At 37.5% G+C, this 12135-nt stretch overlaps 1 protein-coding gene across 5 annotated transcripts in view; it reads right to left on the bottom strand.

The window, feature by feature from the left end:
- SFMBT2 (Scm like with four mbt domains 2) overlaps positions 1-12135 on the bottom strand; it is a 194087-nt gene that overhangs the window by 57020 nt on the left and 124932 nt on the right. For all 5 annotated transcript variants that reach the window (XM_037510580.2, XM_037510576.2, XM_037510577.2 and 2 more), the window contains exon 10: positions 2788-2870. In XM_037510580.2, the coding sequence (XP_037366477.1) occupies positions 2788-2870 (83 nt within the window). The remainder of the gene's footprint in view (positions 1-2787; positions 2871-12135) is intronic.

The following is a 12135-nucleotide window of genomic DNA, read 5'->3' on the forward strand; positions in this document are numbered from 1 at the left end:
TGAGATAAATAAGAAATTTTTAAATATTACTCACTACGTTAAATTTTAATCATATAATAAGCACAAGTAACTGAGATTATATTTTTAGGTGACTAATGAAAAGAAACCAAAGTAAATCACATTTATACATCTTTATATACACTAAGTTGAAAATAAAATTTGATGTGTATGTAGTCAGAAAAAATTATCCAATGCATGTTAAGAAACCAATCTGCTCTTTTCTTTTATATTTTTCTCTAGAAACAGGAATCAAAGATATTCTAGGTGGGCTACTTTTCTGTAAGTCATTCTGCTTTATCCATGTCTATTATGTATTGAGCTTCTATCTGGTAATACAACTCAATAGGCTACCTAAAAAGCCTCTAAGTAAGCGAAAATGTGTTTTATCCTACTTAATAAGAGAAAGCTACAACCACATAACCTATTTTGGTTTCAACTCACTGCTTGAGGGCAATTTATAAAGGATCAATAGCAAAACTGTTAGCTGTGAGTTTATTTTACTAAGCATTTGGCTGTGTCAATCCATTTCAGAAGTACCTGTGATGGTTAAACACCCCCTGGGAAATGTCTTCTATACATTCATTTCTACACTATCTCTCCTCTAGTACAAAAAGATGTGTGACTAAAAAATGAACTTACGTTAAGCATTTCATTAAAAAACACTTGTAGCAAGTTAACAAAATTCAGCCAAGTAACAGCATTGCAATGCATATGCCAACAAGCAGATAACAATCCTGTTGATTAAATAAACACAGAGCCAGAAACAAAGGGGCATATTTGTAACAAGTGCATTACTAATGAAAACACCAGCATATTCATTAAATATGATTTAATCTTGGCAGCTAAATCCTGAAAGCTCAGAAACACCTGAGGATGTGACTACTCGCCCCACTATTAAAATCTACTTGGCTGCATGGGAGCAGAGGAGTGAAAAAAGAGCCTTTAATGGAAATATGTTTTGTAACAGAAGAAGCAACCCCTGAAATACAGATCTGGGGGGTAGGAGGGGGAAGATTTCAGGATCTTCTTCCCATGGGACTATTTCTCTTGTCAGATAGAAAGCACAACCTCAGAGGGGTTTAGGGTTGTGATAAAGTATCTCTGTGATTTTAAATGAAAGGCAATGAGACCAGTCAACTCAGGGATAAATAATGCCAATAGGTAAAAGGTAAAATAAGACCACACTGGATTTAATAAGCCTTTCGAGCTAACCAGTTGCTAGCTTCATGATGATCCTGTTAGTTACAGAGCAGCCCCCAACATACAACCTACACTTTTATATGCTATAGAAAAGCTACTTTTGTGCAGTAGCAATGTCATCCAATAGAAAATTCTTTTAATCATTTAAGGAGTCCTCATTTCCAACTCTGCCAGTGACTTGTTTCTGTATTTATGAGTACAAGTTGACCCAGTAAGCAACCTATTTAATTCTTCAAACTCCATATAGTTTCTTTCTATAATATAAATTCTGGGTGGCAATGACTTAGCAACTCTAGGAGCACGTGTGTAGAAAATCAGTCTTTGGGGAGCACTTTGCATTCCAGTATCCTTGGTCCCCAATTGGAAGACTGCATCTTTTATTTATTTTTTTAAAGATTTATTTATTAATGCATACAAGAGCTGGGGTACAGGCCAGAGATGCAGGGGGTGAGAGGATCCACCAGAGACAGAGTGGGGAACAGAACAGGCAGACTGATCAAAATACACTGCTGAGGGGAGCAGCGGGTGAGTCAGGAGAGGGCTGCTGCACCATGTGGGTTTTCTCTGGCCAGCCGGAGATCGAACTTGTGCTGCAGAGGCTGCGGACTGCTTCCTAGTGCGGTGCTTAACCCCTTGCGCCACCAGGGAGGCCTACACTGCATCTTTTAGCATAAGGAATTTACTCTCATAACTAAATATATGCTCAACACACAAAATAATATATTTACATTGTCTCATTCTTTAAATGGATAGTTCATCTCTTTTCATAGTTCCCAGGGTTGATGAAATTTAGTTGAATAGTTTATAAATGACTTTATGTAATCAACTCCTATAATTAGTCAGGTACACATGTGTGAACACACACATTGCTATTTTCTGTGTCACAAAAAAATCTTATTACTATGCCAATAACTATTTGAATTAGGAAACAGCTTCAAATAAACAAAGGACAAAATTGTTAGTCTAGTCTCTTACTAATATTAAAAATTTAAGATCATATTTTAAGACTATACTTCATGAGCAGAAAATTTCCCATCAACGGGTTTATCGATACTATACTTGATAGTACGTGAGAGCTGATGCTGCAGGTGGCTAACTCTCCACCAAAATTTGCCCTCCTTCTTCCACAGCATGCCTGGCCTCACTTATAGCATGGTGCAAGCTCCCACCAGCAGGAGGTGAACAAATTAAAATGCATCAATATTAGCCATGTCTTTAGAAATACAGATATCTTCTTGATCTCTGCGCCTGTCTACTCACTAGATCCAGATGAAAACAAACACATATCTAGCCCAAGGCTCACCATAAGAACCACCTGTATTCAGGAAGACACTGGCCCCTCCATGAATGAAAAATAAACTAAGATCATGTTTGAGAAGCTACATATTTAGTAGACTGTTACTACCGCCCAGTATCACCTCACCTAACACATCAGCTGAAAGGAAAACCTATTAGAAATTATGACAGATTTAGGATCCTGTGCTATATGGTAGCATTCCAACCCTGCTCATTAAATAGAAAGCAACTTACAATGATTGTGGTGAACAACATTTATGATAAAGAAGTAACAAGAGATGTGCTGCTTACATTTCTGAAGCAAAAAGGAGGTGCTTCCTCTGTCCCATGCCGCTTGTGATAATCGGCCCAGTCAAAGTCCTGGCCAGAGTAGCCTGTGCAGAACAAAAAAAAACAGATGAAACAGCATGAATCAAACTACATCTTGGGCAAATGATCAACTTCGGGGTATGTGTGCAATCAAAATTATAAGGGGTGAGGAACAGACCCTCCCCAAGGTGCTGTTCTTTCTTTCTTTCTTTTTTTTTTTTTTAAGATTTATTTATTTATTTATACAAGCACTGGGTACAGTCAGAAGCGCAGGAGGGTGAGAGAATTCACCAGAGCCAGAGCGGGGAGCAGAGCAGGCAGAAGGACCGAAGTACACTGCTGAGGGGAGCAGCGGGCCGCAGGAGAGGTCTGTGCGCCATGTGGGACCCTCCTCCGGTGGCCGGGGAGCAGCCGGGGATCGAACCGGCGCCACGGAGGCTGCCCGGCGCTCAACCGCTGCGCCACCTGGGAGGCCCTGCTGTTCTTTCTTAAACCTGAGAGTGCATTACATTTTATGAAGGTCAAATGAAATATTTTGCAAAATATAAAGTACTACATACAAGTAAGGTATACCAACAATCATTATCATAATGCAGTGCCTGAAATCAGGTGAAAGGGTAGGATTCACCCACATCCACGCCTGCTTTTGGGTATATAATGCTTTAAGGGGGAGTAAATGACATAGGCTATTACACAAAAGACATCACACAATTCATTCTGCAGAAATATTAATATATACTAGTACCTTCCCTCAGGTAAACTCTGTGTACATGTGAACTTACTTCTCAATACCTTCATGGAAAGCATAAGACTATTGGGGGGGGGGGAAAAACCTACTGAGGGGTGATTTTTGAAAAGTAATAACAGAAGGTAACACAGAAACAAGGAGTTGAGGTTTTAGTGAGAAAATCCCCAAATAAATGAAAGGAAGGGAGGACTAAATTTTTCCTTGGAACTGAATTGCAGAGAAGGGGGGAAAATGAGAACTGGGGATAGTGGGTCTCTTCTGGTATGTAGCTTTGAGGATACATCTGAAATACAAATCTATTCTCTGGATTTTTGTTATTTCCTTAGCATTTTGAATGAATAGAAATCTCACCAAGATCATGTGGGAAGAAGAAAAATAGGGGGAAAAACCCTATATAAATGAATAGCAAATCATTTTCTGACAGAACTTGAAATATGACAGTTCCTTACAGTCAATATCTATTCAGACAAAAATTTCCAACTTAGAAACTACCTACCCCCTACTAACAGACATTTAACTGGGCTTTCTGTGATCACTTTCATAGCCACCAACTTCTAACAGATGTGTACCTGCCATAAAATGGGAGGCTACATGTTATCTTGGTTCCATATTCAATCCTCTATCTCCTCCCTTCAAGACTCTCTGAAGAGAGCCATTTTTAATCTAATAACTTCAAGATACAACCAAGTCTTGCTGGCACCTAAGCAACAATTACTTATTCTGGCCCCAGAACTCAATCTTGTTTTCGTGAACATCTGAACGGCTTAGACTTCTCCTCCTTCTCTGAGGAACCTTTATTCACTTCATCACTTAAAATTCTTTTCCTGGGAACTGATAATGAGCTCTCTTTGTAAGGCTGTTTTGTGACAGCTCAGAAAATAACTGCTACATAAAAACAAATTGCTGCAGTTTGTATAATAGAGACAACAGGGGTCAATTATGCTCATTAATCAACAAAGACAGAACAAGAAGTACTAAGGCTTAACTGTAGCCAGGAAAACATGTTTTAAACCCAGGAGGAAGGAAAACAGCAGAGGGGAAAGAAAATAAAAGGAGATCTAAAACCCCTCGGGCTATTAAAATTTGCAACAAGCTGCCATCAGAGACCCATTGAACCACGGCCACTAGAGTTATTTAAGCTTTTATTAGTGTTTGCTTGGAATGAAGCTCCAACTATTACAGGTCCAGAAGGGAACAGGTCGATGACCATTTCCTTATGATACACTATTAATTGACATAAAACAGCTCCACTTGCAAACATTACTACTGGCAGTGCAAGCGGACAATTCTTTTGAAAAACAATTTGGCAGTAAAAGTGTTCATGAATTTTGACACAATTTCACTTCTGGGAATTTATCCCCTAAAAACCCTAAACACTGTAAAAGCATTATACATTAAATACAATGGCATTGTTATTGATAGTAATGGGGAAGGAGAAACAAACTTACATTCAAAAAAGGAAAACAATATGAAACTTAACACAAGTTGGTGGAAAATCATACAGGCATGAAATTGCACAGTTTGTAAAAAAAGGAAATTATGAAAAAATTACTGCTGTAGGTTTAAATAAAAATACTGCTACAAGCATATACAGAACTAATGGTATATATTTATACCTATATAAAAATGCAAAGAGGAGCAGAGTAATGTCAAGAAAAACATTTTTTTACCTTGTATTTTTCAAGTCTTCAATAATGATCATGAGTTATTTCAATAATAAAAGTTATTCAAAAGCACATTAACCTTTGCTCCATTTTAAAAGATAATCAAAGCACCGGTCAATGAATCAAGGGTTGATTCTCCACAGACATTCGCCAGCTCCTCATTTGCTAAAAGAACCTCATAGCATTCTCCTATAAGGAAGGGGTGTCAGACCACCCCTCAGTACCTGAAAGTGAACCATGACAACCCTGAGCAAAGCATGGTGGTTTCACACCCGAGGCAGTGACTTGGGGAAAAAGGCAAAGGATTTTCAAAAAGGTTTCCCTCTTTATTAAAAGAGATGCACAAGAGTCAGAGCTGATTTCTAAGTTGAGTGACGATGAAAAAATTATATAATCTCAAACCCATCACAGATACCAAAAATTGGCAACATGCGTCAAAATCTTCAGGAAGGTGTCTACTCTCCACTTAGTCACTCACATTCAAAACATTTAATAAGTGTTTCATTCAAAAACATTTAATAAGTGTGTTCTGTGTGGTAGGTAGGCTTCTAACACTGGAAGTGCAAAAGAGAGCAAAACTGACAAAATCTTTACCTGTGGATAGAGGAGAAAGATTACACAAAAATACAAAAAAATTAGATGATTGATCACAAGGGCTATAGAGAATAAGAGAAGGAACAGAGAGAGGGCTGTACTGAGGAAGGTCTCAATGAAAAGTTGCAACTTCAAGAAGTTAATGAAGTAAGTCCAGCCATGTGACTCTCTGGGGGGAGAGCATGCCAGGGAAAGGGAATAGAGACTGCTAAAGCCCAGCAGCCGGTCCAGAATGTTCTAGAAAGAGCAAGGAGGACTATGGAGCTGGAGCAATGTGAGTTGGGGTAACAACAGAATTTATATCCTATGGAAAGTGATAAGTTATATCCTAATGGATACAACTTTTTATACTAACTTGTTTGATAGTATAACGAATGTTAGCCTATGCCAACATTTTTTACCTATAAAGGCAGAATTGAGAACTACACACATGAACAACAGAAATTTTAAATTATTTACTTACAAATCATGGAACTCTCCAGTCATTTAAAGTAGTAGATACTTTGGCATGATCTAACGCTATAACTGACAAAAGCCAGGTTCTGAATCAGTGTGTATCAAAAATTTGAACCAAGTTACACGTATCAAGGAAATAGAAATCTGAGCAAATATAGAGCAAAAGTTAATGCTTTAGGACAGAAAACCATTGTATTTCTTGAAATCTAAAAGAAGGAATCTGCATTAAATCTGTAATTTAAAAAATTGTTAAAAAAAAATAACTTAAGGGCCTATGGTGGCGCAGGGCAAATGATCAGCTTCGGGGTATGTGAGCAATCAAAATTATAAGGGGTGAGGAAAAGACCCTCCCCAGGGTGATGCAACTTATGAAGCTATCCACAGCCTCTGCAGCACGAGTTCGATACCCAGGTGGCCAGGGAGCTACCCACATGGCGCAGCAGACCTCTCCTGACTCGCCTGCTGCTCCCCTCAGCAGTGTATTTCAGTCCATCTGCCTGTTCTGTTCCCCATTCTGTCTCTGGTGAATCCTCTCACCCCCCACACCTCTGACCTGTACCCCAGTTCTTGTATGCATAAATAAATAAATCTTTAAAAAAAAAACTTAAGTCCTATAAAGTAGTAACACGTTCTTAGAAATGAAATGCAAGCATTCAGCAATCATTCACATTAAGTCTGCAGTTTGCTGGACTCTGGTATTTGCTGATAAGAGGAAACAGACATTTGCTCAGCTTTCACCTGCTTTGGGAGCTACTAAGTGTGACAGATAACCATGTGACAACTATGACACAATGGGTAAGACAAGGATGGAGGGGACACAGGAATCAGGGAGGAAGCTCTGAAGAACCCAGGCACACATGATGGAAGACTATGTAGCCTGTGAGGAGATTTTCACCCCAGAGAACACTGATTTTGTTGAGGTACTATCAATAAAGCAATTGGTATAAATAGCAAGCTTATTTAGCTCCCTTTGAAAGGAGGAAGTGACACAATCATCTTCAAAGTCTGGCAAATACCAGGACTGACATTAATGAATGAAAGATGTCACAAAAGAAATCACGTTCTATAGGGCTCTGAAACCTTTCTCAGAAAATGCTGTGCACCAGGAGAGCACGGCCCTGTTCTGGATACTCTGTCACGGCCCTGCTTTCCTTACTGAAAAGGGTTCACTTTCCTATGAAGCCGAAGCTTCTACTGAGCTACCTGAACTCACTGAGATTAAGCACATTATGGTGTCACTTCAGGTAAGCCTCACAGCCATCCACGAGGCAGGATGGAGGGATGCCCGCAACTGAGCAGGTAGGATAGCAAGACCTCCGGTGGCAGACATGCTGTTCCTCAGCAAGTTTTCTCAATATTTTCTTGATTTGCTTCAAGAGTGAATTTGTGTGCATGCTTATAAAGCAAAAGACAGTAACTCTAGTTATTAAAGCATTTCCTTTTTTTCCAGGCTGTTTGCTTAAAAGTTATAACCTCTTGCTTGAAGACTGCCAGCTCCCTCATCTCCTACATGGACACTGAATTTCAAGACCTCCCTGACGCAGATCTTTAAAATTTGCATTCATTCCCAAGTAAATTTTTCTGATTTCATGTTCATGGACTAGTGCAAGAAAAGAAAAAGAGGGGAAACAAATAAGTTAGTATAAACACCAGCCAAGCCAACTTCCTTATCTTTTAGAATGAAAAGAGGTCATGGTGTAACACTTAATATATTTCTGTCTTGGGGCACGCTCAAACTGTTATTTTGAATCATGAACAAAATGTTAACAGATGCAACTATGTCCCCAGGATGGAGTATCAATATCTGTCAACAGCAAAACCATCTTATAAATCTAAAGAAGACATTTAGGGATAAGCAAATAAAATGATGCTTAGTTTTTAACAATCAGACATACTTTCAGATAAAAAAAAAATTACCCAAAGAGTTCTATTCTCAGATCTTTTCAACCAAAGATAACTTTTTACTCAAGAATGAATCAGAAAGCTAGAAATGAAAACACACTTCCAAGTCCAATAACAAGGTGCACTGATTGAAAATTCTCATCTCAGGTTTCAGATGAAATATATTGATATACTCTCTCTCTCTCTCTCTCTCTCTCTCTCTCTCTCTCATTCACTCACACACACATAAAACATCTGATAAATCCTCAACCTCAGAATTAATATACACCTTTCAGAAATTTATAGAATGATCAAAACTATACTGAGAAGTTATATTTAAATATATTAAGCTTGACTTAACAGAATGATCCTATAATAAATTTGAAAAAAAACAGCTAAAACAGACAATTCTATAAATATACATACATTACCAGGACTGTCTCAAACAGAAATGGTTGCTATGACTACCCTTATAATCATCAAAGGAAATAAATTCACACTCAATAGAAAACAAACTAAAACAGTACCAAATCCAGATGGTTTTACAAATCAGTTTACTAATCTTCAACAATCAGACAACCCATCTCTTGTACAAACTGTTCTTGAGACAAACTGCTTAGGAAAGTGGTTGGACATGGAACAAATATACAAAAGTCTCTGAATACAATCTATTGGCTACAATTAATACAAAATTAAAAGAATTTAAAAAATATCACCCACAAGAGCAATCCTAGCAAAATGATCCTAGGAAAAATCTTAGCAAAAACTGCAAGTTATAAAAAGAGAATACAACCAAATGTCAATTTTTCTAAATCCAAAGCAATGCCAATTAGAATCCAGGAGAGTTCTTCATAAAGCATTACAAATTGATTCTAAAACTCGTAAATCTAACCTGTCCAAGCTAACAAAGACAATTTTCAAACAAAGTGGACTCACCTAACAGATAACATGACTTATTACAAAGTAAAATCTACTTTACAAAGTGGGGTATTTGTGAAGAGATGGACAAGCAAATCAAATAGCTAAGTCCCACCAAGGGACTTGATCTAAGCATTACATATTAGAGAAGAAATGGTAAATTACTCAATTAATGATACTGAGACAACTGATGAATTTGAAAAACCTACACAAGTGAAAAAGTGTTTTCTTTCCTCATGACACACACACAAAAATAATTCTAACTAGGTTGGAGGGATAAATATGGAAAATAAAACTGCAAGACTTTGTTTAAAAAACTAAGGACGATATTGGTAGGGACTTCTAAAGACAAACTAAGCTAGATACTTGAGTACATTATATTGTGAGACTTCAAATGAAATTCACATCAAACACCATTTAAAAAGTGAAGAAACAAGCCACACACAACTATGGCATTTAGAAAGTGTGTTGCTAAGAAACAATTCATATTAGAAAATATAAATACTTCCGTAATCAAAAGAAGGGCAAAAAACAGAGTCAACATTTCAAAGGAAACACAAATCACCAATAAGTATATAGTGAACTGCTCTATTATTAATAATCAGGGACATCCAAGTGAAACAAGATCTACTTCACCATCAGAACAGGACAGCTTATGTCAAAGAATTCCACATAAACAGGGTGGATGATACAAAATGGGAACTCTCAAACACTGCTAATGGAAATGTAAACAATGTGGAGCTTATTTGGCAAAATCTGGAGAATTCCAGCAATCTCACATTTAAGTATATCCTCAAAGGATCTTTCATATTTGGTTACATATACAGAGAGGGACTTTTGATTTGCTGATTTGCAATCAGGAAAACTGGATATGCCTTCAATGTCTAGAAAGCAGAAAGGAATGTCAAAACTTAAAGTACATCATAAAGCAGAGAAAATGATAAAAACAAATCTACATGTAACATGGAAAAAAATGAAAAATTGCTAATGAAAAATCACATAAAGCTTTGTACAGTGTACTATTTATGCATATATCAAAACAAAATCCAGTGTCAAGTGACACTGTAATGAAAACAATGAGAGGCAGGTACAGAGATAGATACAGAAACCAAGGGAGTTGTGTAGTTAAGCACAAAATCTTTAGAAAGATGTGGAGAATGGATAGGAAGGTGAAGGTTTATGGGAGAGAGGGAGGGAGAGAACTAGAAAGGCAGCAAGACTTAAACTCATTCAACACTCAACTATTGTTTACTACATGCAACCTGCTAGTCTAGCTAGTCTAGCTACTGGGAATAATGAGCAGGGAACAAGACAAAAATCCCTGCTCTTGTGGATCTTTCATTTCAGTGGGGAGGGATGGAAAGAAGCAGTAGTACTTATTTATATCTTGCATGACAAAAAATTCAATAGAGATATGCTGCGTAAGCAAGGAAATAAAAATGTGGGGGTAGGGTGAGGTATTGATCTGCATTTGATATTAAATAAGGCAACCAAGAAAGACACCCCAGGATGGCAGTGCCTGAGTCAAGACTGAAGCAAGAGGAGGGTCTGCAGGGTATGTCTGAAATACAACAGATCACAAAATGGACTAAGAAGTTCATCAGATGGTGTCTGAGGATTTTCTTTAAGAAAAGAGAATACCAATTAGGATGTGGGGTGCCATAGGGAAGGAAAGGGATGGCCAAAGTAAGTTCCAGGAAGGGCAGCCCAGTGTGGCTGAGCAAAATGAGGAAGCATTTCAGGAGGTGAGACCAACTGGGACCTGGAGGGCTTGTAGGCTATAGTCATGATCTGGGCATGCATGAGCTGGGATGGTCCCGGGCAGGCTGAGCGGAGGAAGGACAGATGTGATTTATATTTTAACTACAGCAGTCTGACCGCTGTGTTGAGAGTAGATAGGAAAACAGAGGACCAGTAACCAGGGCAATTTAATGACGATGGGACCAGGGTGGTCGTCGAGAGACTATAGTCAGGTCCTGAAAATGTTGACAGGATTCATTAATAGGTTAGATCCTGGGTGTGAGAAATAAGGAGTCAAAGATGATTCACTTATCAATATATCTATAATACTTCATTTCATTTTTTAAAAATCTGAATCAAATATACCAAAATGTTAGTATCTATTTGATGATAGGCTAAGGAGTTAGGGTGTGTGAGTGTGTGTGCTTATTACTTTCTTCCCCTTTGGTATGTCTGAAATATAACAGATCACAAAATGGACTAAGTTCATCAGACAGTGTCTGAGGATTTTCTTTAAGAAAGGAGAATACTGAGGGGAAGGATTGGGGTCAGAATGGGGCGTTTGCAATTGTATGGGGGAATATAAAAATAAAATTTAATATTTTAAAAAATAAATAAATAAATAAATAAAAAAAGTTAAACTATTAAAAAAAAAAAAAAAGAAATGTGAAATTGTCCTGTAAACTATAAAGCACCACAAAGAGCAAGAGTTCTTTATTATTAAAAGATTGACCTTTGAAAAAAAAAAAAGAAAGGAGAATACCAACTAGGATTCAGCATTTGATAACTAAAATGACCCGTTACTGCTGAAATCATGTCAGTATTTTGTCTATTAAGATGGACAACTAGTAGGGACAAGTACTAAAAAATAAGCAATTTACTTTAGGCTTTGTTCACAGCAGAAATTTAAAGCCTTAACATTTCCTACAAAGATTCCTTTGGGTGGGACGGTTCTTCCTCAAATTCTACAATTCATCTTTGATGCTACATGCCAAGGAAGTTAATGAAATTTAAAAATAGCAAGATGTGATAACCTATAACACATTTTGGCTTATTTACTTGATCATTTTGTAGTGCCTTTAATAATGAATCATTTATTGGGTTTACATAAAGGATGTTAAACCTGCAAGGTTCTTAATAGGAAAGCACTTCCACACAGAGAGGACACTGAAAAATTCCTATCCATTCTAGCTTAGACTCTCTCTAAAGTCTAGAGAGAGATTTTTTTTCCTAATAGGGATAGAGTCAAAACAAAGTAAGAAGCTCTGTTCTCTACATGTCTCCTGATTCCCATTGTTTCTTGTTTCATGAGCTGCTCCCACTGGGGAG

This window comes from Talpa occidentalis, unplaced genomic scaffold (assembly GCF_014898055.3).
Source record: "Talpa occidentalis isolate TD23 unplaced genomic scaffold, MPIMG_talOcc4v2.1 talOcc4.14, whole genome shotgun sequence".
Lineage (NCBI taxonomy): Eukaryota > Metazoa > Chordata > Mammalia > Eulipotyphla > Talpidae > Talpa > Talpa occidentalis.